The following is a 27724-nucleotide window of genomic DNA, read 5'->3' on the forward strand; positions in this document are numbered from 1 at the left end:
GTTCCCTGGACTTCAAGGTGAGAGGGCATCTTGTATCTATATCCTGAGAACAAAGAGGGAACATGGCTTCTTTGTTTCTCCAGCTAAATACTTAGCTGGGACTGTAGAATTCTGTAGGTACTTCCTTTACTAAACATTAACTTTCTTATTTTAAACCAAGTCTCAGTCTGAATGCCTTTCAGCTAAAGGTGTGCTCCAAGCAAGGATTCATTAACTAAAGTTAACTTCTCTGCTAACACTGCTGATACCAAAAGCTGGTCTAGTTGGCTTCTGTACATAGAATGGGGAGGGAACGCTGTATATTATTTACAAAAACTACAGATAGACAACCTTTGAAAAAGAGGAATTCTCCCTTTTTTCTCATACATCTCACCAAGATAATGCCTACTGCTGCAAATGTGCATGTCATTGAAAAATAAAGTATGCTAATTGCTTCAGAAGTATTTGTTTTACCCATGTGCCAAGGTAATCAACTGATCGATCAGCTAAAGCTCCTGCGATTAATCAAGTAAGATTCTTTAATCAGGTGACAGTCCTATCTTTGATCAGCAATATCTCATGCATTCAAGTCTACAAATTGGGGACCCACACACATGGGTGAACTTGCCCTCTAGTTTCCCAAGGGTAAAGTAGAGACATTAACACTTCCTCGCTTTTCTGGAGTGTTGTGCAAATTAATTAGCTAACACCTTCCACAACACACACACATGCTCAGCATTTGAAACAGGCAAAATGCCAGCTGAGTCTTCCTGCATGTAGAGCCCTCAAGTTGCCAGACAGTAAGGAGGTGAAATCTAACAGCACTATTTACAGGCATGCTGGTTTGTGCTGCCTCCCACATCTGTCATCTTACCTTACGGTTCACAGCAAGAAATAATTCATTTTTTTCTGCTTGAGTTAACACATTACCATGTGCCAAGGTTACCTCAAAGGAGAGCTGGGAAGGCAAGTCGCAGCAAGTGGCAGTTATCTAGAGGTTCAGGACAAGAGAGAGATGCCTCCTTCAAAATGCTTTTGTATGAAGGTAATGTTTCACTGCCTCGAACATCTGCGTCTCTCTGTGACTCTATTTCTTACTGCTAGAGCGCATACCCAAGAGCATGTCTTTTTAAAAAGGCATTTTTATTAAATTAAAGTACAGAAATGAGGGGGGGAGAGACAAAAATGAGATAGCCAAAGGTTAACCTGCAAAGCAAAACAACCCCTTATTTCTAAATTTGTCTGATCTGCCCACATGGTCATTTATACTGTTAGCAAGGGGAGAGAAATTCAACTCAGTTGGCATTTAAAGGTGAGCCTATCTAACCTACACATTGAGAAAAAATGTGCAAAATTAAACACAGCCATCCTTGGGAATTTGTGTCGCAGAGCAGTTGTCCAGCCCAGTAATGTGTGCAAAGATGTATTCACTAAGGTAAAATGTGCATTAATGCAGGGCCAGTCCAAAATGTTTTGATGCTTGAGGCAAAACAGATAATGGTGCCTCCTGCCTCCTCCTCCTTCATCACCACCTGAGGTGACTGGAGGCAGCCTGGGGAAGGGAAAAGGGAACCTGGGGGGGGGAGCAGGTGGCAGCAGCAGTGGCCCTGCTCTTCTTAGGCAATGGCCACATGCAACTAGTGCAGGAGGCAACGAGCGGCATGCTTCTCGGGGGCCTGGATCTGCTGTCCCTCCCGGCTGTCCCCAGCCTGCCGCTTGAGACGACTGCCTCACCAAGGCTCATGGGCAGGTGGGCTTTGATAAAACGCAACATGGCAGGGAGAAATAACAAGCAAAAATGCATGTTAGGGGAAATTGTTTTTGCAAAAAAAAAGTGTGCAAAACTGCATACAAAGGTATGTCCTTCCCTAGTTGGAAAACCAGCTGTTTTTATGTGGTATGACTTTTCTTTAGCTCTGCTCTGCGCAGAAGCAGCATTGGGATTCCTACATAGTAAACTGAATTTGAATAAACCAAAATGTATTTGGGGTTATTGGGTTTTACCGCTGAAGAGGATGAGATTTTGTCGTATGCTGCAGCATCTAGGCTCTGTGCTATGGCCTCCTAACAGACTTGTACTCCAAGGCTATTTTGGAAAGAGTCCCATCCGGGATGCCTGAGAGCCAAACTTGAGGTGACACCCATTCAAACTTTTCCACCCCAGTGAAAATGCCCAGTGTGAGCTCTGATCCAGACTGGAACTACAGCAGGGGGCAAAGGGTTCAAATTTCCTGTCCATCATGATATGGATCCGGTTTAGGCTTCCCTGTGCTGGTTATTGGTTAACAAGCTGTGCAATGCCAGACATATCATCTAATTTAGCCCTAAGTAGAGTCTCCTTAATGGCTTGCAAACTTCTATGTGTGCACAATTTCCTCCTGCGATATAAAGCTGCTAGACAGGTGAAAAAATTCAGCCCTAAACAACAAATATAACATGAGATTTCTGGGACTGCAATCCTACTTACCTGGGAGTTAGTCTCATTAAGTCAGGTGGGCTTGCTTCTGAGTAAGCATATATAGCATTACACTGTCAGTGTGCATTAGCAGTCCTTCTTAGAGTTTAAGATAAATTCTTCTTTCCATTTTTACAATTGGATTTTAGATCCTGATAACATGAATCAAGATGGTATCATTGCAATACTGATTGGATTTTTTAAAAATCAAAGAAGAAAGCACATTATTTCTTTAAGGACATTGCTTCCTTCCATCTTTCTCAGAAGATAAGCTTTGCCTATGGATACAAAGTCCCTTGTTAGATACCTCCACAATGCTATGGATGTACAATTAAATCGCAGTAGTATTAATCAAGAATATGTTCTTGCATAAAATAGCATAATTGCTAGAGCTCCGGATTTCACAGCTGACAAAATATCTGATTAGAACTGCTTCACTGGCAATCCTCAGGTACAGCTTAACTAACCTATTTTAAAGTCTCTAAAAATACACTCAATTATCTTCTTCTGGAAGTGTTTGTTAAAATGACCTTCCTTGTGGGATATAAGCAAATTATTTGCTTGAGTGACTGCAATGCCTTTTGTGTCTCTCATCTTCAAAACATTTTATTTCAGAATTGTCCCACTTCTTTCACAGGTATTTTCCCCAATACTTTTCTCAGTAATACAAGATAGAAATAATATTGACTATAGTTTGTTAAGGGGTTGCTGGGAATTGTGACTCTGTGAAGGGTAAACTACACTACCCAGAATTCTTTGACGGGAAATGTTCTTTCAGGACCTCCTCAGCCCTTGCAGCCCAGCTCAGTGACAGAGATAATCCAAAGGAGCAATGTCCCCCATGTGTCAAAAGCCCAACTGGCTTCAGCAAGAAGTCAGACATTTAGTGTCTCCTGTCCCAAGCTGTGGAATGCTCTTCCATCTGAGTGACCTGCAGGTGTCTCTTGAAGACCTTTTTATATATACTGACAGGCCTACTCAGTTGTCGAATTTCCTTTCCTTTCCTTTCCTTTTTGGATAAGCCAGTCATTTTTGTGATTATTTTGTAATTTTATGTTGTGCAGTGTCTTGATATGTTATGTGAATACCGGTAGCTGGTATATAAATACTTTTATAGATAAGTCGCTGCACCCTTTGCATGGCAGGACCAGTCCAGAACCAGTGTTGTGTAGCTTGGGCTTGCCGATCAGAAGGTTGGCGGATTGAATCCGCGCAATGGGGTGAGCTCCTGTTGCTCTGTCCCAGCTCCTGCCAACCTAGCAGTTTGATAGCACACCAGTGCAAGTAGATAAATAGGTACCACTGTGGCGGGAAGGTAAATGGTCTTTCTGTCCACTCTGGTTTCTGTCATGGTGTTCCGTTGCACCAGTAGCAGTTTAGTCATGCTGGCTACATGACCCAGAAAGCTGTCTGTGGACAAATGCCGGCTCCCTTGGCCTGAAAGCGAGATGAGTGCAGCAACCCCATAGTCACCTTTGACTTGACTTAACCCCCCAGGAGTCCTTTACCTTTTTACCTAGTGGTTAGAGCGCTGGACTAGGGCCTGGGACACCAGAGTTCAAATCCCCACTCAGCCAGGAAGCTTGCTAGGTGGTCTTGGGCCAGTCACTCACTCTCCGTCCAACCTACCTCACAGGGTTGTTATGAGGACAAAATGGGGAGCAAGAGGAGCCACGTCCACCACCTTGAGCTCCTTGGAGGAGAGGTGGAACATGAACGTCATCCATAAAAATAAGTCACCCCTGCGTATTAACTCTTTGCACCACTGCCTAGATAGCTCAGTTGGCTAGAGCATGGTGCTGATGACACCAAGGTTTCAGGTTCAATCCCCATATGGGACAGCTGCATTACAGAAGGTTGGACTAGATGATCCCCAGGGTCCTTTCCAACTCTATAATTCTATGATACTTAGGGAACGGATGCGGTTTCAGTCAATATACGTAGAAAGATATACTTTCAAAACAGTACAACAGAAAGAACCCACTGTATTTTGGCGGAACTGGTTTGCACATCACAATAAGCCATAACTATGGCACAGAGCAAAGGTGTGGGTTCACAGAGAGGAGATTGCAGCTGCTTCACTCCGACGCAGTCAGTTTGGTATTGCGTCATGCTAAGCCAAGCCATGGTTTGGCTTAATGTCCTGGTTTTGTTTCTCTCCAGACTAACCAGGAGCTCTAACCAGGATCTGGGCTATGATTTACAGTTTATGGTTTGTCTGGGAGAGCTAAACCACGAGCCCTGGTTCAGTCGACATGCGAAGCTACTGCTAAGCTCAGCATGCTGGCGCAGCAAAATGACCAGGGCTGAGCAAACTGGCTACATCTGGGGCTGCAGGCACAGCCGTGCTAAGCCATGGTTTGGCTTAGCATGGCAGGTGAACCAGGCGCTACTGGAAGCTTAAATGCAGTAAGAACTTTAAAGCGATTTTATGTAAAACCATAACATAATGTCCCCGTTTTCATCGGAGAAATGTTGGAGGGTATGGATTAGCGCCACAAAATGGTATTACTATTATTTGACAAAATATACATTTCTAAATAAATATCCGTAAGATGTATGGTTTCGGTGTTAAGTGACAAAAGATTTTTTTCCACTTTCCTCCTATGATTCAAAGTCACATGTATATTGAGAGGGGGGAAGTACTAGAGACTCAGAAACTCCTGGTTGCTGATTCTTTTGTCAGCCACTCTGTAGCAATCAGCTTCCCCGGGCAAAAATTGCTATAATGAAATAAATGTCGCTTACTGGCTAGGAACAGTGCAGCTTTAAAAATTAGATTTCTGTTTCCTGTTGGTATAATATACTTGTAACTGGTGAAGCGCACAGGGAGGAACATATTTAGTCACAGGGTTAGGGAGACTCCTAGTGGCTAAATGTAACCATTTGCAGCCATGCAGAAAATAAAATGCCCCACTTGCCAGGTTGGTTAATGCTACAGCAGGGTCGGGATATGGCAGATGAAAATTAGATGTCAGATATGATTGGATCTTTTCTGCAAAAGTCAGTTAGTGGGAGAAGTGGCGCTTATGGGCAGAGGGAATGTGGTTAACTGTTTCACTTGTGCAGTTTTAAAAATCTTTGAAAAATATTTGCCCACCAGAAGGGGAAAAGGCATGTCAGGGTGGGGGTTCATCAGGAAAACAGAGCAGGGAGGAAAGGGTTAATCACCTCTTTTTTCTCCCCCACCCCCAAACCGTGGCCCTCCCAAAACTGCTTTATAGTTTATAGAAACTATCCCAAAACTGTTTTATAGTTTATAGAAACAATCACTTTCCTTCAAACCAAAATACTACCTTTAATTTCAAATTCAAGCACAGTTGCTCAGAAATTAGCTGTTGCACTTTCAGAGCATACGTCTCTTTGAAAGCAGTTTAAAAGGCGATGATTTAATGTTTTCGAGAGGCATGCATGCATTCTTCAATATTTTAAGGATATGTTGTCCAGTCCGATCCAACTCACATTCTGTTCTCCTCCTGCCCTTGCTCTTATGTTGTCCTTTACACCCAGAGTAGCTTTGTTACTAATAGGAAAGAGTTAGTTTGTGTCTGCCTGCTGAGCTTATGTTGTGTAAGCACTATGCAGAGCGCAATGATGTTGTACTGGAAACAATGAAACAGGAAGGAGAAGCGAATTAAAGTCCAGCCAAAGCTAGTGACCACTTGCTATCTTCTTCTGGAGGCAGACACAAGACTCGGTACTATTTTAAGCATAGAGAGGCATCAGACCCTCTTTTCCACTATGCCGGGCTATTCAGAGTTTTTCTTCAATGTGGATCATGGGTATCTCGAGGGCCTGGTCCGAGGCTTCAAATGTGGCATCTTGACGGCTTCTGACTATGTCAACTTAGCACAGTGCGAAACGCTGGAAGGTGAGTAGGAGTCAAACGAAATCTCAGTCTCGTGACATTTGAAAGTATCACAGCGGCCTCTGTAGCTCTGCTGGGAGGGGAATGGTATTTGATCAACTAACATTTGTTGAAATGTGTTTTTCTTTTTAAATGTTACTGAAACAAAACAAAAAATGGGATTGTCCTTCAAAAGGTCAACTGGAATTCATATTGGGATGAAGGCAGAAATCTTATATATACTGTACCTTAGGTCAACTGAAATGACATTGAGTTTGTTGGGAATGTGTATCACTACCATATCAATAAAGTATTAAAATACAGCTGCTGTTACCAGTTGGACTATACAAATAAACCAATATTCTTTTATACTTGCAGCCTAATTCATAACCACATTACGTCAGAACTGAAATAAACAAGACTACTAATAATTTGTCTTAACAGCATTTTTGATGGATAGGTAGGCAATTTTGTGCTGGAATCATTCAGTGCCATCCTAGAAGACACTGAAGTCCCACACTAAACATATCCGCTGAGAAGTAAATCCCACTGTGTATCATGGACATCCCTGTCTGGCAAACACATGTTTTGCATGCTTCCATAATTGGGCATTACGTTCCATCGTGTCTTAACATTGCTACTTTTCAGTATTTTGCCTTCAGGAACAGAGAGAAACGCATGTAGTGAAGAGTACCACCCATATTAAAAAGGGGACTCTAATGCATCAATTCCATAAAATGCTCTCCTCCCTTGGGCTGATCTTTGTCAGAAATCGCTCCTCAGCCCTGCCCAGATTTGGAGGATAAGCCCACCTGAGGCCACTTGAGTTTCCTTTGGCTTAGACCTCAAAGCAGCCCATTTACAAGGAATTGAGAAAAGGCTGCTGGCAGGCTGCACAGTTCTGCCTTTATTTCTTCTTGGCTCTTTTTTATATAAAGTTTCTTCTGCCTTGCTTTTCTGAGACTCTCCCTAAATTCTTCCCGATCTGTTTGCCTGATCCTCACTTTGTTTCCCCTTAGCTTCCTTCCTGCTTTAGCTATGCCACCCATGTCCTGGGTGGCAGGACTACTCGCTCCCAGCCTCTTGCTATGCAATAGCTTCTCATTGAGAAATCTTTGAAACACGGGGTGGGTGTTGTTGACGCTTGTTGGTCCTTATGGTTCTATGATCGCTTTCCCCAGCCTGCTGCCCCGCAGATGTTCTCCTATCAGTCCCAACCAGTTTAGCAAGTGGCTGGGAATGGTGGGAATTGGTGTCTAACTGGAGCTCACTGGGTTGGGGGAGGCTGTTACGTGCTGGGTTTGTATCATTTGGTCTCTCATCACATTGTAACATGATCTTGAGTGTTACACCTAACACTTCCCAAAGCTATATTACGGTGCAGTTTAATATGTGACCTGGTCCATCCAAAGGTAACGGCAGAGAAATCCAGTGGTGATTCAGACGAGCAAACCAGCTTTAAAAATGTGGCCACTATTGCAGTTATTGCTAGTGAGCCAATGCAATCTGTGGAGGGCCATTCCTTCTTGTTACCAGAACCAGCCTCTGATGATGGCACAGGTGTGGGGCAAGACAACCTCTCTCTGCTGCACATCCAGTAGTGATGTGAAGAGGGGGATAAGCTCCGAAAGGAAGCTCATGAAGGCTAAGAGGTAAATTAGGATGAAAGATACCAGAAATTAGGGATGGAGGGGAACGTCAATTCAGTTTGCATTTTAACCTACCTAATTTGCACTTTCTGGAACAATATGTCAGTGGTGTCCAAACTTTTTTCAAAGAGGGCCAGACTTGATGAAGTGAAGGGCCACAAGGGCTGACTAAAGGGCCAATCACAGTTGTTAAACTTTTTTTAGGGTTGAAGTTATTGATGGGTTTTTTTGGATTTTACCCCAGGAAATAAACTGCCACAGCAGCTGGATTAAACCGACCAGTGGGCCGAATTAGGCCCCCGAAACAGACTTTGGACATGCCTGCACTATGCCAACTAAAACACAGTCAATCTTTGAAAATTGCACTTCTCTGAATTTTGCAATATCTTTTTCATACATTACCGTAAAGTATTTCTTTCCAAACTGTGTGTTGTAACATGTTAGTGTTGGCTGCAACATGTAGGTGTGTCACGTGACTGCTCCCCACGCTCCTCCCAGGGCTGGAAAGAGGTTAGTTTAACCTCTGGTTTGCTAGTAAAACTGTTGCAAAATGATGCTTGTCTAAAAAGTGTGTCACTAACATGAACATTGGGAAAGGTCTGCAGTAAAGTATGCACAATTAGTGAAAATAACATACAGAAATGCATGATATAAGGTAACAGTTCTCCAACTTCTTTTCTCCCACTATTCGCTATGAAAAATTCTGAGGGTCTTGGCAGATCATTTAACAATTTTCCTGTTGCCTGTTGTAGCAATTGTGATGCGCTCTGCTAGACGCTCTATGAATTTTAATTGAACTTTTATTGGTTCTTTTATTTCTTATATTGCGATTTATTGTATTACTGTTTGAATTCTATAGAATTCAAATTGTAAGTGTTCTTCACAGACCACCTGAATGAAGCTCATGGACCACTGTTGGTCTGCGAACCTTAGTTTGGGAAACCCTGTATTAGGGGAAATTGCTCTGTAAAATGTATATATTAGGCAACATTTCACACAAATACACTGTGAATTTTCATGAGGACTTAAAAAATTTTTTGCAAATGAATGTTGAAATGTGGAGAACTAAACTTAAGAGTGGAACAATGAAAAACTTAGAGAAACGAAAAACGACATATTTGGCTATCTTGACACAAAGTCACTGACCTTTAGGGCCAAGCAGGCATTTTAACCTGAATCTCTCAGAGATCCAATTTTCTTTGCACACTACAAATTACATTCCGTTTCTGGTGCAAACAAGCTCATACTGAAGTAAAATGAACATGTGTGGAGGTCATTACAGATATTCGGTGTGCATTGATTTCTCTGCATTTGTGAGGACAAGTTGTGGTGCGTGAATCACCTCCGAGTCATCTGTCCTCTGAGGCTACAGTTTCATCCATGCCCTTTTTCTGCATGGAAAAGAGTAATGAGACAGCAGAATGCTGGGTGCCTTGGGTTATTTGACTCCATCCCTTTGTTGCTCGCAAGGGTTTCATCCGCACAATGTTTTACCAACAGAGCCTTGTTTTTAAATTCTGCAGCACTTTGTTTAACATGCAACCCTTCATTAGCTTTTACTGGCAGGCTTCAGTCTAAGGCAGAAAAAACAGAAGCCGCACAGGTACATGCTGATGTGAACTTGTATAATTAGTCAAACCGAGTGCACAGAAGCTTCAAAAGCATTTAAATGATCCAAAGCTCAGAGTCTGTCCTTCTGTGCAACTTCTAAAGGGAGTTTGTTATGGAGAGATGCTTTGGTATCAGATACTCTGATCTATCTTTTCCTCTTTGCCAAATTTCCATTCCCAGATTTTGTACAGGGAAATCATTGTACATTCTGCAGTAGGAACTAGCAGACGATGACCTAGTTCACACAATCAGTTGAAGTGGTTTTTTCTTTTTTAAAAATAATAATCAAGTGACTAGTAAAATCACACACAATGAGTCACATTGCATCATCCTTCAGAATTCCTGATGGAGAAGGAGACTCAGTTTCATTGGTGGGTGGTGACTATTGACATTCTGCAACAGTGAAGCTCTTTGCTTTGCTTCCCCCCATAGAGGGGAGAACGTAAATGGATCTGGATAGGGACACAACTGGGGCTGGCGTTAAATTTATTCCTTACTGAAACAGATAAAATACAAAGCTTGCATGAGGTTATAATAGTTGCTTCCATTGATGTGTGTTGCATTTATGTCATGAGACCTTTATGTGTATTCACTTCTCCCAGTGAGGGCCAATAAAACCCAATACGTATAATATACTTAAGACATATAATAAACTTATTACATATATACTGTTGCATGTCGCCCTAATCTCCAAGCAGTGTGAAATTCCAGGGGTTCCAGGTGCTTACCTAGGATTCCTGTTTCCTTTTGGAAATGTGGCACAGTGGAGACTGTAGTGTCTTTATGATATATGCTATGCTTCATTATGCTTCTTTGTTTTTAAATTGTATTTCTATGTTGTGTGAGTTAATTTTGTTCACATTTATGTACCCGAACTGGGAACATTTTGATGAAGGGTGATAGTAGTGCAGCAATAAAACTGCTAGCACATTTGCAAAGCTTAGCAGGGTCTGGTGTGGCTTCAAACTGGATGAAGGACTGTGTGTTGAGATTCCTGCATTGCAAGCAGCTGGACTCAGGTGACCCTTGCGGTTCCTTGCAGTTCTATGATTCTACGAAGTACATTTTAAATAAAGACATGATCAAGTTTTATCATTATTATAGAGGCTTTAGGGAAGTTTGCTCTCTGGTTTTTGTGTCTGGGAGCTAGACTAACGTGCTGCATCAGAACTAGGTCTTCCTATGTGACTGTAATACCTGCTCGACCTGTACAATTGCAAACAAAAACCAAGACCCAGATGCACTTGGCCTCTAATGCTTTCACCTTGAAACAACCCTGTAAAAGTTGTTATGAGATTCCAACCGCTCAGAGAATGGAGAGTGAAAGAGTAACCCCCGAAAAAGAGAAAAGGAAGAGATTCCCATCACACAGCAATCTTGGACATCTATGTGCAATGTCTGAATCTGTACATAATATGAAGAAGAAGAAGAAGAGGAGGAGTTTGGATTCGATATCCCGCTTTATCACTACCCGAAGGAGTCTCAAAGCGGTTAACAATCTCCTTTCCCTTCCTCCCCCACAACAAACACTCTGTGAGGTGAGTGGGGCTGAGAGACTTCAAAGAAGTGTGACTGGCCCAAGGTCACCCAGCAGCTGCATGTGGAGGAGCGGAGACCCGAACCCGGTTCACCAGATTACAAGTCCACCGCTCTTAACCACTACAACACACTGGAAGTCACACTCAGTGACTGATTTCAGATCCTGGCTTGTCAGCTCCACAGTGAGTGTGGTTTGAGTTGGGTTCAGACCTTAAAGCAAACCATGGGATTGTGTTACATCTGAACCCAGCCACCAGGTGTAGAAAAGGAAACGAAAGAAAAGTATGATTTAAAAATGAAAAGCGATACTGTCTCTTTAACCTCCTTGGTTTCTTTGTAGAAAACAAATCTTTTTCAATTCTATTCCAGACCTGAAGTTACAATTGCAGACCACAGACTACGGAAACTTCTTAGCCAATGAAACAGGCTCTCTCACGGTTTCTATCATCGACGACAAACTAAAGGCCAAACTATTGGCAGAATTTCACTATTTCAGAAATCATGCATTCGAGCCACTTTCCACATTCCTAAACTATATTACGTAAGTAAAATTAGTAATTTCATGATGTGAGCAACTAATAAACAATGACTAAAGGCCCATAAAGTCAGAGTATTGAAAGCAAGTGTGGTCTAGTGGTTAGAGTGTCAAACTAGGACCTGGGAGACCAGGAGTTGAATCTGCACTCAGCCAGGAAGCTCACTGGGTGACTTTGGGTCAGTCACTGCCTCTTGGCCTGCCTTACCTCACAGGGTTGTTAAGGGGATTAAATGAGGAGAATTAGAACCATGTACACCACCTTGAACTTCTTGGAGAAATAGGTGGGATATAAATGTGGTAATAAATCAATTCTAGTCTCATGCATCTGTTTTTTAGCCCATTTTAATGGATTTGTTATGTACAAACTTACTGCCATAATTTCTGGATTTTATGGGTATCATGACATGTTGCAACCTGAATTAGTTTCCATTGGGAATAAACTTTTCAAGGTCACTTTGTTCAAGCCCCATTGAAATGAATGAGTGTTACACAGAAGCAATGTTTGGTGGATTGTTTTCTGAAGTGTGCATCTTATGCTAAGCAGAAGGGCCTAGACTCTGTTCAGTAATGGCAGCTTAATCAGAAAACTTACAATACAATCTGATTACTCAGGAGTAAGCTCCTTGCATCCCCAGTAATGCATTTAGGATGGACTTCAATAAGTAGATCCAAGGCCTACTTATGTAGTCATTGTATTCATTAGCAATGCTTCTTCTGGCCTGCAGTAAATTCTTATGGCAGATGCCCAGACGTTTATCTTTTAATTCATTTTGGCAGCATTGTAATATTAAATTTCCCAACTCCCTTTGAAGCAAGGTTTATTTTTTTACTTGGCAACCTAATTAACATTGATTTCTTAACATCAGGCTGTTTGGGTGGATTTTGTGATTGAATTCATTAACTTCCTAGTTGTTTAAAAGTCTATGCAAGGAATGGTAGCCTGCGGCCATGGTGCGTGAGCTGTGATGCTGCCAGTGGACCACCCTCCCAGTCCTGTGATTTTCAAACAATAAAAGGCAAGAATCCCTCTAAATTTCCTCTGTCAAGTTTGGGCTGTGGTTGTGACTTTCTGATAGAAGTCAGTGCCATGTTTTCTTACATGTCCATCTCACCAGAGGCTTCCTGTCTGACATTATAGCAGCCTTCTATAACCCAGTGTCCTTCATATGTCCAAGACTACAACCCCCATCATTCCTGACCATTGTCTGCGCTGGCTGGGATTTATGGGAGTTGTAGTCTGGAATGTGCCAGGTTCAGGAAGCCTGGGTTAAAGGAATGCACTGGGAGGCAGGATCAGGTGTGACTGATCTTCATGTGCTCATTCATAATAAGGTTTGATGAGACCCCACGTGTACAAATGTATGTGCATGGTTTATTTCCACACTATCAAACAGGACTCTACTTAAATTGGCAATTGCCCACAACACATTTGGAAAATAAGCCCATTTCCTGATAAAAAGTGGCTCTGGGCATTAAATTCTAAGATAATGATTTTTGCATTTGATTGCAGTGATTCTGTGCAAGCCTGGTTGGATTAGGAACTGTCTAATGGAGCGTTCTGTTTACAAGAATTCCTTGTTGCCACATTGCCACAGCTGATAAAGAGTGATCACACCTTTTCTGCAGAGCCCTGGCTATTTTAACCTTTATATTTGCAAAATGTGGCTTGGTGTGTGGCTTTTTTAAAGCACTTTTCTCCCTGATGAAGAACATAGTATTTTGATGAATGTTGTTTTCTCTCACTAGGTACAGCTATATGATTGACAACGTGATCCTGCTCATTACTGGCACACTGCGTCAGCGGCCCTTGGAAGAGCTGGTTCCCAAGTGCCATCCGTTGGGCAATTTTGAGCAAATGGAAGCTGTCAGCATTGCTCCAAACCCTGCAGAGTTATTCAATGCAATTTTGGTGGATACACCCCTAGGTATGGCTGTTCATAATTCTGTGTGTGTGTGGACCTTCAGATGAGATTGTTTTCTATCATGGCAGCACTTGCTCTCTGCATCTAGTCTGCAGTACTTGTGGCCCATTAAAATGAAGGCAGCCAGTTGTCTTAGGGGAAAGGCCACAGAAATGGCAGAATTTTTGCCCTGCATGAAGAAGGTCCCAAATTCAATCCCTGGCATCTCTATGTAGGGCTGGAAACGTCCCCGGTCTGAAACCCTCCTCCAGTCCTCTGAAGAGCTCAGAGGGATTCTCAGGCCACTTTGCACTTAGGCACTACTGACAGCCATATCCTCTTAGCTTCAGAAGCTGAAGCTTTGCTGCTGGCCCTTCTCTGTCCCTAGAGGCTGGGGAGACCAGTGGCAAAGCTGGGCAGTAGAAAGGGGGTGATGATTCGGGGGGGGGTGTGATGTCTGAGGCAGCTACCTCACTTTGCCTCTTGAGTGGGTCAGCTCTGCCCTGTAGGAAAGCTTTAGAAAGCTGTCAAAATAAGTAAAAATTCATTGCATGAATGGGACCAGGCACTCTCGGTGATTTCTCTCTCCAATATTCTTAAAAGAAATAAATTGGCATTAAGAATCAATATTATAACAAAACAAACAAATAAATGTATCAGAGTGGGTGATATAATATATATACAGAGAGTAGAATAGCCTTCCCATAGACCATCTATTTTTATTAGTTATTAAATTTGTTAGTCGCTTTATCTAGGCAACCCAAAGCAACACTGACTGCTAGGTCAGAGAGTAGACCAAATTTTATGCTAGCATTTCCTACGAGGCACCTGGTGGAGATTTGGATTAGCAACCCCATCATCTTCAAAGTAGAATCCTACTGCAAAGCTGTATTATATATACACCACATCAGGAATGTTGAAAACATTTACTTCCTCCCCTTCCTTCTATATCATTTTTTGTAGCACAGTAGAAAGTCAGTCACTGAGCATAAAAAAATTGTTAAAACCGATAAGTGGGCTTCGTATGCTTCTCTACAGTTTGCCTTTATAATTTAAACATGTCTGCTTTTCAGCTGATTTCTTTCAAGACTGCGTATCTGAAAACGATCTGGATGAAATGAACATTGAAATCATGCGCAACAAACTGTATAAGGTAAATGCTTTCAGCACCAGCTGTGAAAAAGTAAATCGGGGGGGGGGGGGGATAGGTACAATGTACAGCCATGAAAATAAGCGGTCTTGAGCACTTTGGAGAATAGGTGGAATTTAAATAGCGTACTCTCAATAAATGGGGGAAATTAACCCTGATATTGATGTAATGCTCATTGCACCCTCTGTCATTCCCTGAAATGAATTTGCATGCTGCAGGAAACGGCAAAAGCAAATGTGCAAGTGACAAGAGAGCCAACTTCCAGTTCTTGGCACTTCCTATAAAATGCAAAGCCACCCTAATTTGAGAGCAGGATGTAACATATAGAATGTGTAGAATTTGGATAAGTTCAACACTAAGGGTAATTCAGAGGGAGCAGGAAGAGCAAGTGTTTTCTGCTTCCTGGAATCTGTGTTTCACTGTCACGAATGAAACTTTCACATTTCCCCCCTTGTGATCAGATCTCCAAGCAGCCACTGTTTCTGGAGGGGTAGCCATAATAGTCTCTTGCAGAAAAAAGAACAAAGAGTCTTGTGGAACCTTAAAGACTTTTCACACTATTGTAGCATAAGCTTCCATGAACTATTTTCCACTTCAACAGCTGCACGAAATGTTCTCTTGGCTTACAGGTGTATATAAACAGACGGGTGTCTCGGGGGAATGGTAAACGTTGAGGTACTGTATATTAGGCAGGATGGAGTTCAAGGAAACCTGCTTTCTAGTAAATGTGCATGGGAATTCGCCTTTGTGCCATTACATGAACACTAACAACCTACTGTAGTAGTGTATGTGCAAATCAGCTAACTGCACTTATTTAGTAAAGGCCAAGGTCCTCTAGGCTTTCCTACTGCAATGAACAGATATGACAATGTTCATATTTACTTGTGCATTCTAAATAAATAAAAACATCTCTTCTGCTAAACGTTATTGCCAACAGTCCGGTTCCTCTCCTACCAAACGGGATTACTATTGCAGCAACACAACATCAGTAGGAGAAATCTAACCTGTCTCACACCTGTTAGTTTTTACATGTTTTGTACTTCCCATAATGGCTGGTTGAACATAATAAGTAAGGGAAAGCGTGTTCTCCTTCATGGAGAGCATGTGTGGCAGTGGGGGCTGGCAAGACACCCTATTGTTATTGGGTGGGCTAAGAAGTCATTGGCCATTGTTGTGATTGGGTTCCCTTGTTGTTGGGGAGAAGTTAATGTTGCCATTTGTGAAAGACAGCCAGAAATCTTAAAACTCCCTGCACGCAGCGTTGAGCTTCTTCTTTTCACTGCATGCATTGGATTGCCCGCCCTCCCTCCCTATATTTAGGGCTGTTCGTGTTGACCTTGCTATGCCTGTCATGGGGTCATCTACTCTTGGGGCAGGGGCCCGATAGGAATTTTGTCCATTAGGCTGATTGGCTGGTGCCATTTGGTTTTCGCCTAGTAAAGGTAAAGGGACCCCTGACCATTAGGTCCAGTTGTGGCCGACTCTGGGGTTGCGGCGCTCATCTCGCTTTATTGGCCGAGGGAGCCGGCGTACAGCTTCCGAGTCATGTGGCCAGCATGACTAAGCCGCTTCTGGCGAACCAGAGCAGCACACAGAAACGCCATTTACCTTCCCGCCGGAGCGGTACCTATTTATCTACTTGCACTTTGAAATGCTTTCAAACTGCTAGGTTGGCAGGAGCAGGGACTGAGCAATGTCGCGGGGATTCAAACTGCCGACCTTCTGATCGGCAAGTCCTAGGCTCTGTGGTTTAACCCACCCGCGTGTAGGTTTTCTCCTACTTCATAGCAAATTGTCACAACTTATAAGGTTGTGGTTAGGCATTGGTTTTTTGGTTTGGTTGGTTGAGGGGCATGGATTGGCTGTGCCTGTGCCTCTATTGCTGCAGCTGCAAGGGTATTCTGTTAAAGGAATACAGGGGCTCGCCATTGCTTTTGCCCAAACCCTGTCAAGGGGCTAGGGCCACGCAAGAGCCCCTGGGAGCATTTGGGGAGGGCTGAGGGCAGGTTCCCTGCTGCGTCGCTATCCCCAAAATGTATTCCCCTTTCTCATGCGAAATGTCAGTCTGTCCCCATCCGGGGTTAGATAGTCGCAACCAATGCCTAAGCAACCACTCACATTTTTTGTATTTTAATAAAGTTGTGGCCAAAATTATGCCAAAAACCTTAAACAAAATTCTAAGTGAAGTGTGTGTTTATTTTGGGGTGGCTTGGAGACCTCAACACGCAAATGGCTGACTGACTGCTCCAGTCATGACTGTCAGTAATTCAGAGAAGGTTTGAATATAATGTTACTTTTTTCCTGTCCCATTCTTTAGTCTTACCTCGAAGCGTTCTATACATTCTGCAAAAACCAAGGTGGCACTACGGCAGATATAATGTGCCCACTCTTAGAGGTAAGGAAAACATTATGGCTAGGAATGAATCTGTCATTCTTTAGCCCATGCTCCTTGTGCATGCATACATTTTTCAGTCAATTTGTCCTGTTTCCACATTGAGCTACATTTGTTTTCTTTCCAAAATTCACCTGTGAATGCTTCTATACCTTGTCATGTTACAAGGTGATACAAGAGCTGCCTTTAAAGTTTTCCAGTCTGCCCCCTGCCGACAGAGAATAGCTGCTCTAAGAAACTACAAAGCCTGCCTGCCACCATAACCAATACACACATTTCTGATATTACAATATAAAAAAAAATAAATAAATCACAAGCTACTAGTCTATAATATCTTGATAGTTAAAAATAAATGAATAGGGCAAAAGAAAAATATCAAAATACTAGATGATCCATTACGTATTTCACCAAAACGTACATGACCATTATTTTTCCATTTATGAATTACTTCTTATAAAACATCTGAAAGCAATTTAAAAGCATCATCAATGAAGACACATATAAGAACAATTATATCAATTTCATACCATTCATAACAATATTTCATTGTTTCTAGTTGATAACAACATTTCGAAACAGCTTGAAAGCAGAAAACGAAAAGCTCATATATTTCAGCAGTTCAAGAAATACTCAGTGCAGATCATGGGAGAATCAGTCAGCAGGATGTATGAATCCCACTGTTCATGTGGGCAGGTCCATGCCATACATTTAAAGTGCATTCAACGCACATTTAAAGCACATAGCTTCCCCAAAGCATCATGGGAACTGTAGTTTATTAAGGTGGTTGGAAACTGTACTTCTGTGATGGGAAAACTATGGTTCCCAGGATTCCTTAGGAGAGACTTGTGCTTTAAGTGTGCATTAAATGTGCTTTAGACTTCAAACAGACCTACATGCATACATGGTATACTGTATATATCTGTTGACGACTGGGGCCTTTGTATACTATTATGCTAATTTGGGGAGCAAATCTAACAAATAAAACCAGAAAGTAATATTGCAGCTTTGATGGTTTTGATCCTGCTTCAAACATCCTGCCAGCCATATTAAAAAATGGCTTCCCTTTCAATTAATTTGCTGCACATTAATTCTGGGCCAGAATACTGTAGTTTGTTCTCACTGCATCTGCAACCTCATGGTTGTTTTATCCCCTTTCACATCAAATCACCCCCTTGTGATTCCACAGTGTCCCACAATTTCCACAGACTTACGAGGCGAGCAATTTGGGGTAAGGAAGATGAGAGCAGGCTCCCATCACCAGCAAACCCCTCCTGCGCTCCATAGTAGAAGTCTACAAAATATTTTTTAAAGGCTGAAAGCTGTCGTTTGTTTTTGTCTTATGCAGTTTGAAGCAGACAGGCGTGCCTTCATCATCACCATTAATTCATTTGGCACTGAATTAAGCAAAGAAGACAGACAGAAGCTGTATCCAACGTGTGGGAAACTGTATCCAGAAGGCTTGGATATGCTTGCCAAAACAGAAGATTATGAGCAAGTGAAGGGCGTGGCAGACTACTATGCTGTATGTAAATACTAAATAGCTCCTAACAAAAGCTTACTGTGTCTACAACATTCCATGGCATGTACCACCAAAGAAAGGGCATTAAGTACTTGTTCAGCCAGATTCTAAACAAAGTGAAGAGTGCTGATTCTCAGCGCCCCTCACTAAGGGAAATACATGGGGCAATTGCCAAGGGATGAGACCATCGTCTCTGTCATAGGCGCCAACTCCTAAGGGCCCAGGTCCCTTCAGGGGTCCCCCATAAAATACTTTAGGGGGCCAGACACCCCCCCCCCCAAGTTGATGGGCATTGCTGCCTTTCATTATTTTCCATATTTGGATGTCATTTCTCAACAAGCCCTGTAAACAAACTTGTAAAAGGGATCCTGGATGGCAAGGAAGCTAGGATTGGGTTAAAACCTAGGTGCCTAGAAACGTAAGCTTGGGGAGAGATGGGTTCAAGCCCCTTTTTAGCTTTAAGAATTCAGAGTAGCCCTGGACCAGTCAACCCTGTAGATCTGTTTTGGGGATAAAAAATGGGGCGAGGGGGGAATAAACCTTCACCAGCACTTGGTACCTTCATTACTAGGATCTGGGGCAGGGCTTATCTGCCCCTGCCAATATTTTATTCAACTTGGCATCCCTGGCCTCCATCTTGTCCAGTTCTGAATGGGTCTGAATGGGTCTTGATTGGTTGCGATGAAGTCTCATTGCCCCAGCAGATGGACTGTCCACTATTCACAGCATCACTGGTGGCAGAGGTGAGTGGGGTCCAACCAGGTGCCAGGATTAGGGTGGCCTGATGGGGGGGGGGAGGAAAGGCTCCTGCACCTAAAATTGTGTAGGAATTCACTGCAGCTAATCATTAAGGGTGCAATAGTCCCCAGACCATGCTAGCCAGAGCCCAGCTCTTAGATGAGGGTGTGTACCGCCAAAGAGACCCTGTGAAACCTTTATAGTTGGGTCCAATTGATTTATGAAGGTTAATTGCACAATGTTTGAGAAGCTTTAGTGTAGTGTCAGTCACTCAAGAAAAATGAATCTGTGTGCTTTGGAAAGCTCATTTTAATCAGGAGATTGCATTTTCTGTAATTTACTGCCTACACATAAACTCATAGCTTAACATGATTCAATAAGAATACAACGGCAAGCAATCCCATGCCAGGTTTCAACAAATACATTAAATAGGGATAGTTTCTGTTTCACTGTGTGTGTGTGACTGGGAGGTGTGAACAGCCCTTGAAAAATTACAAGGCTGTGTCACCTTGTGGTTATGGTACCTAGCAAAAGTCTTCAGAACACAAACATTTCCATGTATATGAATCTGCCCTTTGGTAAGTCCATGAGGTTTAGCTGCACCACTCTGGCAGCAGCTGTCTAGGTTTTGAGGCAGGAATATTTTCCAGCCCCACCTGGAGCTGTCATGGCCTGAACCTTGGACCTTCTGCATGCAAAGGATGTGCTCTGTCACTGACCTTTGACCCCTATAAAGTCACTTTCAGGCAGTGTATGAGTGAGGGGAGTAAGAAATACCCTTGAAACTCACTGGCCATACATTCTAGAGTTGTGCACCTGAGGAGCCTATTTACAAAAAAAGATTAATTTTAAATACACAGAAACATCACATGTAAGCGAAATAAAACCAGTGGTGTGTTTTCTGTACTTTCAGCAATACAGGGCTTGCTTTGAATGCGTAGGAAGTGGTACAGGAGGAGAAAAAACGTTAGAAGATGCTTTTTTTGAACATGAGGTAAGATGCTCTTTCTCTGGTTCAAACCTTTATCTTTGCTACATTTGTTTTTCTTCGACTTGCTCAGAGTCAACTGTGACAGAAAGTGGTGATGGACTTGCAGGAGGTGACATTGCTCACTCTGAATAAACAGCCAGTATCTTCCTAAAGCAGGAAGAGGGAATATGTAGCCCTCCAGATGCTGCTGGACACCCATCATCCCTGACCGTTGACCATACTAGCTGGGGCTAATGGAAGTTGGAGTCCACTAAAATCTAGAGGGCCACAGGTTCCCCATCCCTGTCCTTCAGTATTATGAAGCTGCAAAGTGCTAAAAATGACTACCACCTTTTGGAGAAGCGAACTCAAAAGAAAAAATGCCCACAGAGCCATTTTAAGTAATAGAGACATATGGGCAAATTCCATTCAAAGCAGCTCTGAATCTTCCAGCACTGCAGCCATTAGAGAAACATTAATTTCCGTGTCCTAACCTATTTCTTTAATGTTCCTGAGGCTTGTTAAATTGTCACAAAAACCCAAAGATAGCTGCACTTTGACCCAGCTCCTACTGAGAAAAGTACTTGTAAAAGAAAAGGTTTGTAAAACTCTTTAGAATGCTTGAGAATGAAAGATGTAACGTAGAAGTAACTGATTATTTCCCCTCACTGATAAAATATTTCTTTCTTGCACTCTTTTCTCCAGGTCAAAATGAATGTGCTGGCATTCAACAACCAGTTCCATTTTGGGGTCTTCTATGCCTATGTAAAGCTGAAGGAACAAGAAAGCAGAAACATTGTATGGATTGCTGAATGCATTTCCCAGAGGCACAGAACAAAAATTAACAACTACATCCCTATTCTCTAAACTAGACTTTAGTGGTGTGTTTTAATGGTACATCTATTTCATCTACTGGGTTCTTTACTAAATTACTCATCAGATTCCAAAAAGGGGGGTTAATTTGCACATTATAGCCACCAATAACATTTTATAATTAAAATAAAAAAATTCCTTCCAGTAGCACCTTAAAGACCAACTAAGTTAGTTCTTGGTAGGAGCTTTCGTGTGCATGCACACTTCTTCAGATACGAAGGTATCTGAAGAAGTGTGCATGCACACGAAAGCTCATACCAAGAACTAACTTAGTTGGTCTTTAAGGTGCTACTGGAAGGAATTTTTTTATTTTGACTATGGCAGACCAACACGGCTACCTATCTACTACATTTTATAATTATGATTAGCCAATTAGGCATTTTATGTTTGGGGCACTTCCATTTCCTCCTGCCCTCCCCGATCTTTTCCAGAGGTTCTGTTGGTAGATCATCAGTAGACCCATGACTGCAGAGTTTTCTGCAGGAATAGTGGAAGGCTCTGCAGCAAATACGCCTTTCTGACCCTTCTAGCCAGTGATCTCAGGGTTACGATTGCTCTGGAAAATGTAAAATCTGCCTCCCTATCTGATCCCTTTAATTATCACTGCCCCCAGCTGATGCTTTTTCTTTAAAAGCATGCACCTTAAATGCAAGTTGCATTTCACTTCACTTCTGGTTGGGCCCCCAAAAATGTAAAGTATAGAGAAAGAAAAGCATTACTTTAAAGCATTAGCATTTCATTAAAGAATACTCATGTATCACATGCATGGTTAGATTTAAATGGCAAGACTCCTATAATACCACTTAAGAATCATAAAGGCCGACAAGAAATTAAAGTAACAGAAGCAGCTTTACTACCCAGCAATTGCTTGTAATTAGAAACATGTTGCAAAGGCAGAAGAGGGAACTCCCTTGGGCTGTTTTGGTGGGACATAGACCCGTTGTTGTTGTTTTAAAAAATGCAATAAATGGGTTAAATAAAAATATAATTGTTTTCCAGAAATTCACTGTGAATATATAGCCGCCATTCAGCTAAGGGTCATCAAATAAAGTTTGTCATGAAATGTGATGATATATGATGAGATGTAAGAATGTTACAGAATTGCTTATCTTGCTGTCCTGCTGAAATAAAATCTATTTCCTAGCCTATGCATGTATACAATTTCTAGTTTGCTTTTGCTTTACCGGAAGGACAGAAGGAAGGGGAGCAAGGTGTCTGCTTTTAACATCTTCCATGCTGTTTTGCTAAGCAAACGTAAAGGATTTTTTTAATAACATTCTTCTCATAAGGAGTAAATGAATGGGCTTGAGAAAAGCAACAAAAAAATTACCTGTATGAAAAACTCAAATCCATATTATCTGAATAAGCCAGCGTTGCGCCTGCAAACATTTTGTAGTGCAGGGAACCTTAGGCCCTCTAAAATCTGTAGATATTATTGGACTCCAACTTCAGTATGCCCTAGGAAGCATTACCTATGGTCAGGGATGAAGAGTGGTGTAGTCCAATGACACAAAGAAGGCAACATAATAATAATAGTAGTAGTAATAATAATAATAATAATAATAATAATAATAATAATAATAATAATAATAATATCTTTATTGTCATTGCCCCCTCTCGGGGACAACGAAATTACTTGGCTGCTCCAGCCAGCCAGGTAGGGCACTCCACACAAAATCAAAACAACTATAAAAACACTAATTAAAACAATACAGTATAATACAGCAAGGAAGATTAGATGACTTTCAAAGTCCAGGCTTCCCATTCAGGGCTGAGATCGCTCTGGAGAAGAAGCTGTTCTTAAGACGGCTCGTTCTTGTCTTCATCGTCCTGTATCTCCGTCCCGACGGCAGGAGCTCGAAGAGACAGTGACCAGGATGCGATGGATCTTTTACTATGTCCAGTGCCTTCCTATGGCACCTTGTGGCATAAATCTGCTCTAAGGTGGAGAGTGGGCAGCCAACAATGCTCTCTGCTGCCTTAACAACTCTGCACAACCCCAACCTGTCCTGGGTAGTACAGCTTCCGTACCACACACATAAGCCATAAGTGAGCACGCTCTCAATGGCACAGTGATAGAAGGCAAGCAGCAGTTTCTGCGGAAGATGGTTTTTCCTTAGAATTCTCAAAAGGTACAGTCTCTGCTGCTCCTTCTTCACAAGCCCCCTTGTGTTGACACTCCAGGACAGATCCTCTTGTAATTCAATGCCCAAAATCTGAACGTTGTTACCCTCTCCACACAGACCCCATCAATCAAAAGTGGCTGGACATTGCTCTTCTGTCTCCTGAAGTCCACCACAAGCTCCTTTGTCTTCCTTGTATTTATGAGCAAGTTGTTAGCTCTGCACCACTCTGTCAGCCGCTCCACCTCATCTCTATAGTCCGTTTCACCCTCCCTTTCAGAGATGAGCCCAATCACGGTTGTGTCATCTGCAAATTTGACAACCCTATTACTAGGGTGAGCAGCGACACAATCGTACGTGTAGAGAATATAAAGGAGCGGACTGAGTACGCATCCCTGTGGTGTTCCTGTGTTAGTCTTAAGCATACTAGAGGTATAAGGGCCCAACCGAACCCTCTGGGGGCGGTCTGACAAAAAGTCCAATATCCACCCACAAAGTGATAATGGAAGCCCCAGATCTTCCAGTTTAGACATCAGACGTTGTGGTAGAATGGTATTAAATGCCGATCTGAAATCTAAAAAAAGCAGTCTGGCATAACCCCCCCGCTGCTCCAAATGTGCAAGAACGGCATGGAGGGCAATCGCCACAGCGTCCTCTGTCGATCTTTTCGTTTTATAAGCAAATTGGAATGTGTCCAGTCCCTCTGGTAGGCAGGCAATGACATAATTTCGTACCAGCTTTTCAAAGCACTTCATGATTATAGGTGTGAGTGCTACTGGACGAAAGTCATTCAGATCTTCTGGGTTAGATTATGGCGTTGAGGTAGTGCCATCAGTGTACATATACAGTGGTACCTCGGGTTAAGTACTTAATTCGTTCCGGAGGTCCATTCTTAACCTGAAACTGTTCTTAACCTGAAGCACCACTTTAGCTAATGGGGCCTCCTGCTGCTGCTGTGCTGCCGGAGCACGATTTCTGTTCTCATCCTGAAGCAAAGTTCTTAACCTGAAGCACTATTTCTGGGTTAGCAGAGTCTGTAACCTGAAGCGTATGTAACCTGAAGCGTATGTAACCTGAGGTACCACTGTATCAAAATTATGTGCCAGGATAGAACTCTTAGAAAGCAAATGAGATTTTGGAATGTTTGCAGGAGACTAAATCTGTAAGAATAACCTTGCCGGAACTGACCAATGTCTGTCTGGCTCATCATTCTTTTTTGCTCACAGCAGCCAATCAGATGCTTCTGCAAGCTCACAAGCCATTCGTGAAGATAATGAGCCTCTCTTGTGTTTGCCCTCAGAATCTGGCATTCAAAGGTATGTTGTCTTTGTATCTGGCAACAGCTTTCCCCATCCCAATGGAAATGGTAATTAATTATCTGTAGTAGTTTACTGGTGAGCTGAAAAATAACTTCACAGAGATCTTCAAGCACACACATGCACATACACGGTAACTGCCTCCTTGCGGCATTGTCTCACGCAGCTGTGATCTATGAATATTACAGTCATATGAGTGGAGATTATGACTTGGGCTGTTCTTTCACCCAGTTGACACGCTGCCAGGAAGAAACAAAGAAGGAAGTAATGTTGCTCACCACAAAAGCAAGAGAGAAAACAACAGATTTTCTTAAATTTTGTTGGTGCATGACATGTTTTGGACAGAAGATTTTCCCCCTCCCCTTAAGTTCTCAAGCAGACTTTTATTTTAGGCAAATCCCCTATCCACATTTGAATGACAAACATGTATTCCACTCATTATGAATGAGAATAAAATGGCTGTTATACCTTTGTCACTGACCTACTTACTGAAGACTCACTGGGCTCCACAACACAAGGTGAATTTAATGAAAACTTTAAAAGGTAAAAATGAAACACTCCCAAATCTTGATAAAACTAGTCCTCAGTAGACTTCTTCACTCAGGGTCGAAATGGAAATGTGTTCCCAAGCCATCCCTGCAAACAGAAGAAAGCCAATTAAGAGGGAAAGACCCATGAAATCAAGCCTGAAATATTTTCACACACACATCACAGCCACGGAGAATTGTTCCACATAGGGCTGGTCCAAACGTTTCATGGTCTTATGTCAGTGGTGTCCAAACTTTTTTCAAAGAGGGCCAGATTTGATGAAGTGAAGGGCAGTAGGTGCCAACGAAAGGGCCAACCAAAGTTGTTGACCTTTTTTTAGGATTGAAGTTGTTGTTGAGGTTTTTTTAGGATTTTATCCCAGGATAAACTGCCACGGGGCGGTTGAACTAACCGGTGGGCCGGATTGGGGCCCCAAGACGAACTTTGGACATGCCTGTCTTAGGTGAAGAACAATGTAGTGCTTCCTCCCATTCCCTGTACAAAGCTGACCAAACTGGCAGCTGAAACCTACTGCAATGCTGACAGTGGGACAGGATCTTCCATTATGCCTGAAGCCAGGAAGCTAGCTTGAGGGAGAAGGAACAGACCCTGTGGCACACACACAGCTCTGTCCTCCAACACCTTGACGCTGCTCCCTGCCCTCAACAACTGCTACCTGAGGCAGCTGCCTCCCTCACACACCCTAATATTAGGGCTGGCTCTGATACCACACAGAAGTAACTGCCAGGTGCTTTAGTTTGCATAAAGGGAGCCAAAGCCTTGAGCAGGAAGAGGCTGCACTCCTCTACAACGTGTATTCTGATTTTTCTCATTATGCAGATATGTGTGATTTTTCAGCCCAGCGAGACAATGATGTGCTCGTCTTAATCACGGCAGCAGTGGAGCTGCTGTATTAGAATCACAGAATTGTAGAGTTGGAAGGAACTCGGAGGGTCATTCCTACAATGCAGGAATCCCAGCACAGAATCATAGAACTGTAAGTTGGGAAGGGCGGTAGCTCATTGGTAAAGTATCTGCCTTGCATTTAGAAACTCCCAACTTTGATCCCCAGCATCTGCAGGCAGGGCTGGGAGAGATTCCCTGCCTAAACCTTGGAGGGCTGCTGCCAGTCTGCGCAAGCAATATTGAGCTGGCTCTTGTTCCACCTATATTCTGCTATTACCTACTCAATTTATAAATCTGTGGATTGGGGTCAATTTTATCCATGTGGATATCTTTTATTTGATCTAGTCAAACATGTGCAAAACAGAAACAATACCAGATGACATGTATTAGGTATGTGTAAAAAAAAACCCCTTTAAGCTTGCACCTTTAAAATGACCTGTAAAAGACCTTAATGTAGCATACACCCATGCAAATAATTTGCTGTGCTTCCTTCTTGATTAATGTAAGTTAGTGGCTGACTAATCTTAAAACAAGGGACAATAGAAAACATGAATCCAATAGATTTTTTAAAAATGTAGACAAGTTATGGCATTCTGCTATTCATGATTGCAGACACTCCATTCCATTTCCCCTACCTGTTATTTCTCCCCTACCCTACCCCTGGACAACAGACACTTCTGTGATTCCCCAAGGGCAGTTAGTCCCCATCTGGGGGTTCTCCTCTCTTTCCCAAAGTTTTTTGTACTTCTCCAAACTTGGGATTGCTCCCAGTGGCAAAGCTGCATGCTCTGGCACCGGGGGTGGAGAGCAGGCAGGGGTGTGGCTGGCGTGTGTCCTGGGGGTGCGGCACGCCACTCACGGGGGTGTGGCACCTGGAATGGGGGGGGTGCGCTGTCAAAAGTTCAGCCTACACTCGAGTAGGACCCTGGCAGAGACACATGTTCTCTCCCTCCTGGTCTGTCGTTTGGGAGCTTTAAAAGCTTTTTTCAGCCCAAACATCACAGCAACTGATGCCAACAGACATCGGCACACTCAGGGATCCGCAAAGTTTGCGCAGTTGCGTTACAGACCCCAGCAACTCAGCATTTTGGCTAATCTACTTTATTTACTTATAAACACTCACAGAACACTGCAACATGGCTCCCTCTTTCTTGAGCATGAGACAGCAAAGAGAAAAAGAACAAAGGACAATAGTCCCACTTCACAGAACACAGTAACACAAACATCCTGTCTTCATCACTTCCCACTCTGTGGAGTCAAAACATATAACGTCATGTGATAGACAACAATCCTATGACTGCAATCATGGAGCAGGAATTCTAATGGTGCCAGTGATTGCCAGTGAATCCGCCAGTGATTGCCCTATGCCTGCTAATACCTCCACCCCCCCACCCCCCGTGGTTGGAAGGGGCCGATTTGGGTTTTGACAACATGAGCAATGGCACTCACAGCCCAAACATCAGAAATAGAAGGGAATGATATCACCATATACCACTGACAGAGGGGGGTGTTTTCCTAAACTCAGCTCAGCGCATGACTCATGATATGGGCAGGTGTGCCAGGCAGATCACTCTGTCTAGCATACCAGCATGTCATGAAGCTTTGAGCAGCTGGCCAGGGAGCATAGTGTTTTTTTAGAATATCGGAGGCTGGTGCTATCAAGTTCTTCTCATGCAGCCTTCAAGTGCAC

The 27724-nt window shown here is 42.7% G+C and overlaps 1 protein-coding gene and 1 long non-coding RNA gene across 4 annotated transcripts in view; one reads left to right on the forward strand and one right to left on the reverse strand.

Moving 5' to 3' along the window:
- The window catches only part of LOC308593127, a 64107-nt gene that overhangs the window by 15548 nt on the left and 20835 nt on the right, over positions 1–27724 (reverse strand). The window contains exons 3-4 of one of the 3 annotated variants that reach the window (XR_014010757.1): positions 25090–25236; positions 24099–24839 (exon numbers count right to left, since the gene is read on the reverse strand). The exons of the other annotated variants lie outside the window; for them this stretch is intronic. This is a non-coding gene — a long non-coding RNA (uncharacterized lncRNA). Of the gene's footprint in view, positions 1–24098; positions 24840–25089; positions 25237–27724 lie in introns of those variants that run through there. 3 annotated transcript variants of the gene reach the window in all.
- Positions 5721–21292, forward strand: ATP6V0D2 (ATPase H+ transporting V0 subunit d2). The gene is made up of 8 exons (XM_081204976.1): positions 5721–6305; positions 11450–11621; positions 13365–13543; positions 14593–14672; positions 16987–17064; positions 18407–18583; positions 20232–20312; positions 20994–21292. Exons 1-8 carry the CDS (start codon positions 6176–6178, stop codon positions 21153–21155), a joined length of 1059 nt encoding a protein of 352 aa, XP_081061102.1. The 5' UTR covers positions 5721–6175; the 3' UTR covers positions 21156–21292.

This window comes from Podarcis bocagei (assembly GCF_964188305.1).
Source record: "Podarcis bocagei genome assembly, chromosome: 8".
Lineage (NCBI taxonomy): Eukaryota > Metazoa > Chordata > Lepidosauria > Squamata > Lacertidae > Podarcis > Podarcis bocagei.

What these genes read in the sequence shown, in the direction of transcription:
- ATP6V0D2 (XM_081204976.1), top strand. Translation starts at nt 6,176, where the DNA reads ATGCCGGGCTATTCAGAGTTTTTCTTCAATGTGGATCATGGGTATCTC. An exon ending in GCGTGGCAGACTACTATGCT is followed by an intron (nt 18,584 to 20,231) that starts GTATGTAAATAC and finishes CTGTACTTTCAG; the next exon opens with CAATACAGGGCTTGCTTTGA. An exon ending in ATGCTTTTTTTGAACATGAG is followed by an intron (nt 20,313 to 20,993) that starts GTAAGATGCTCT and finishes TCTTTTCTCCAG; the next exon opens with GTCAAAATGAATGTGCTGGC.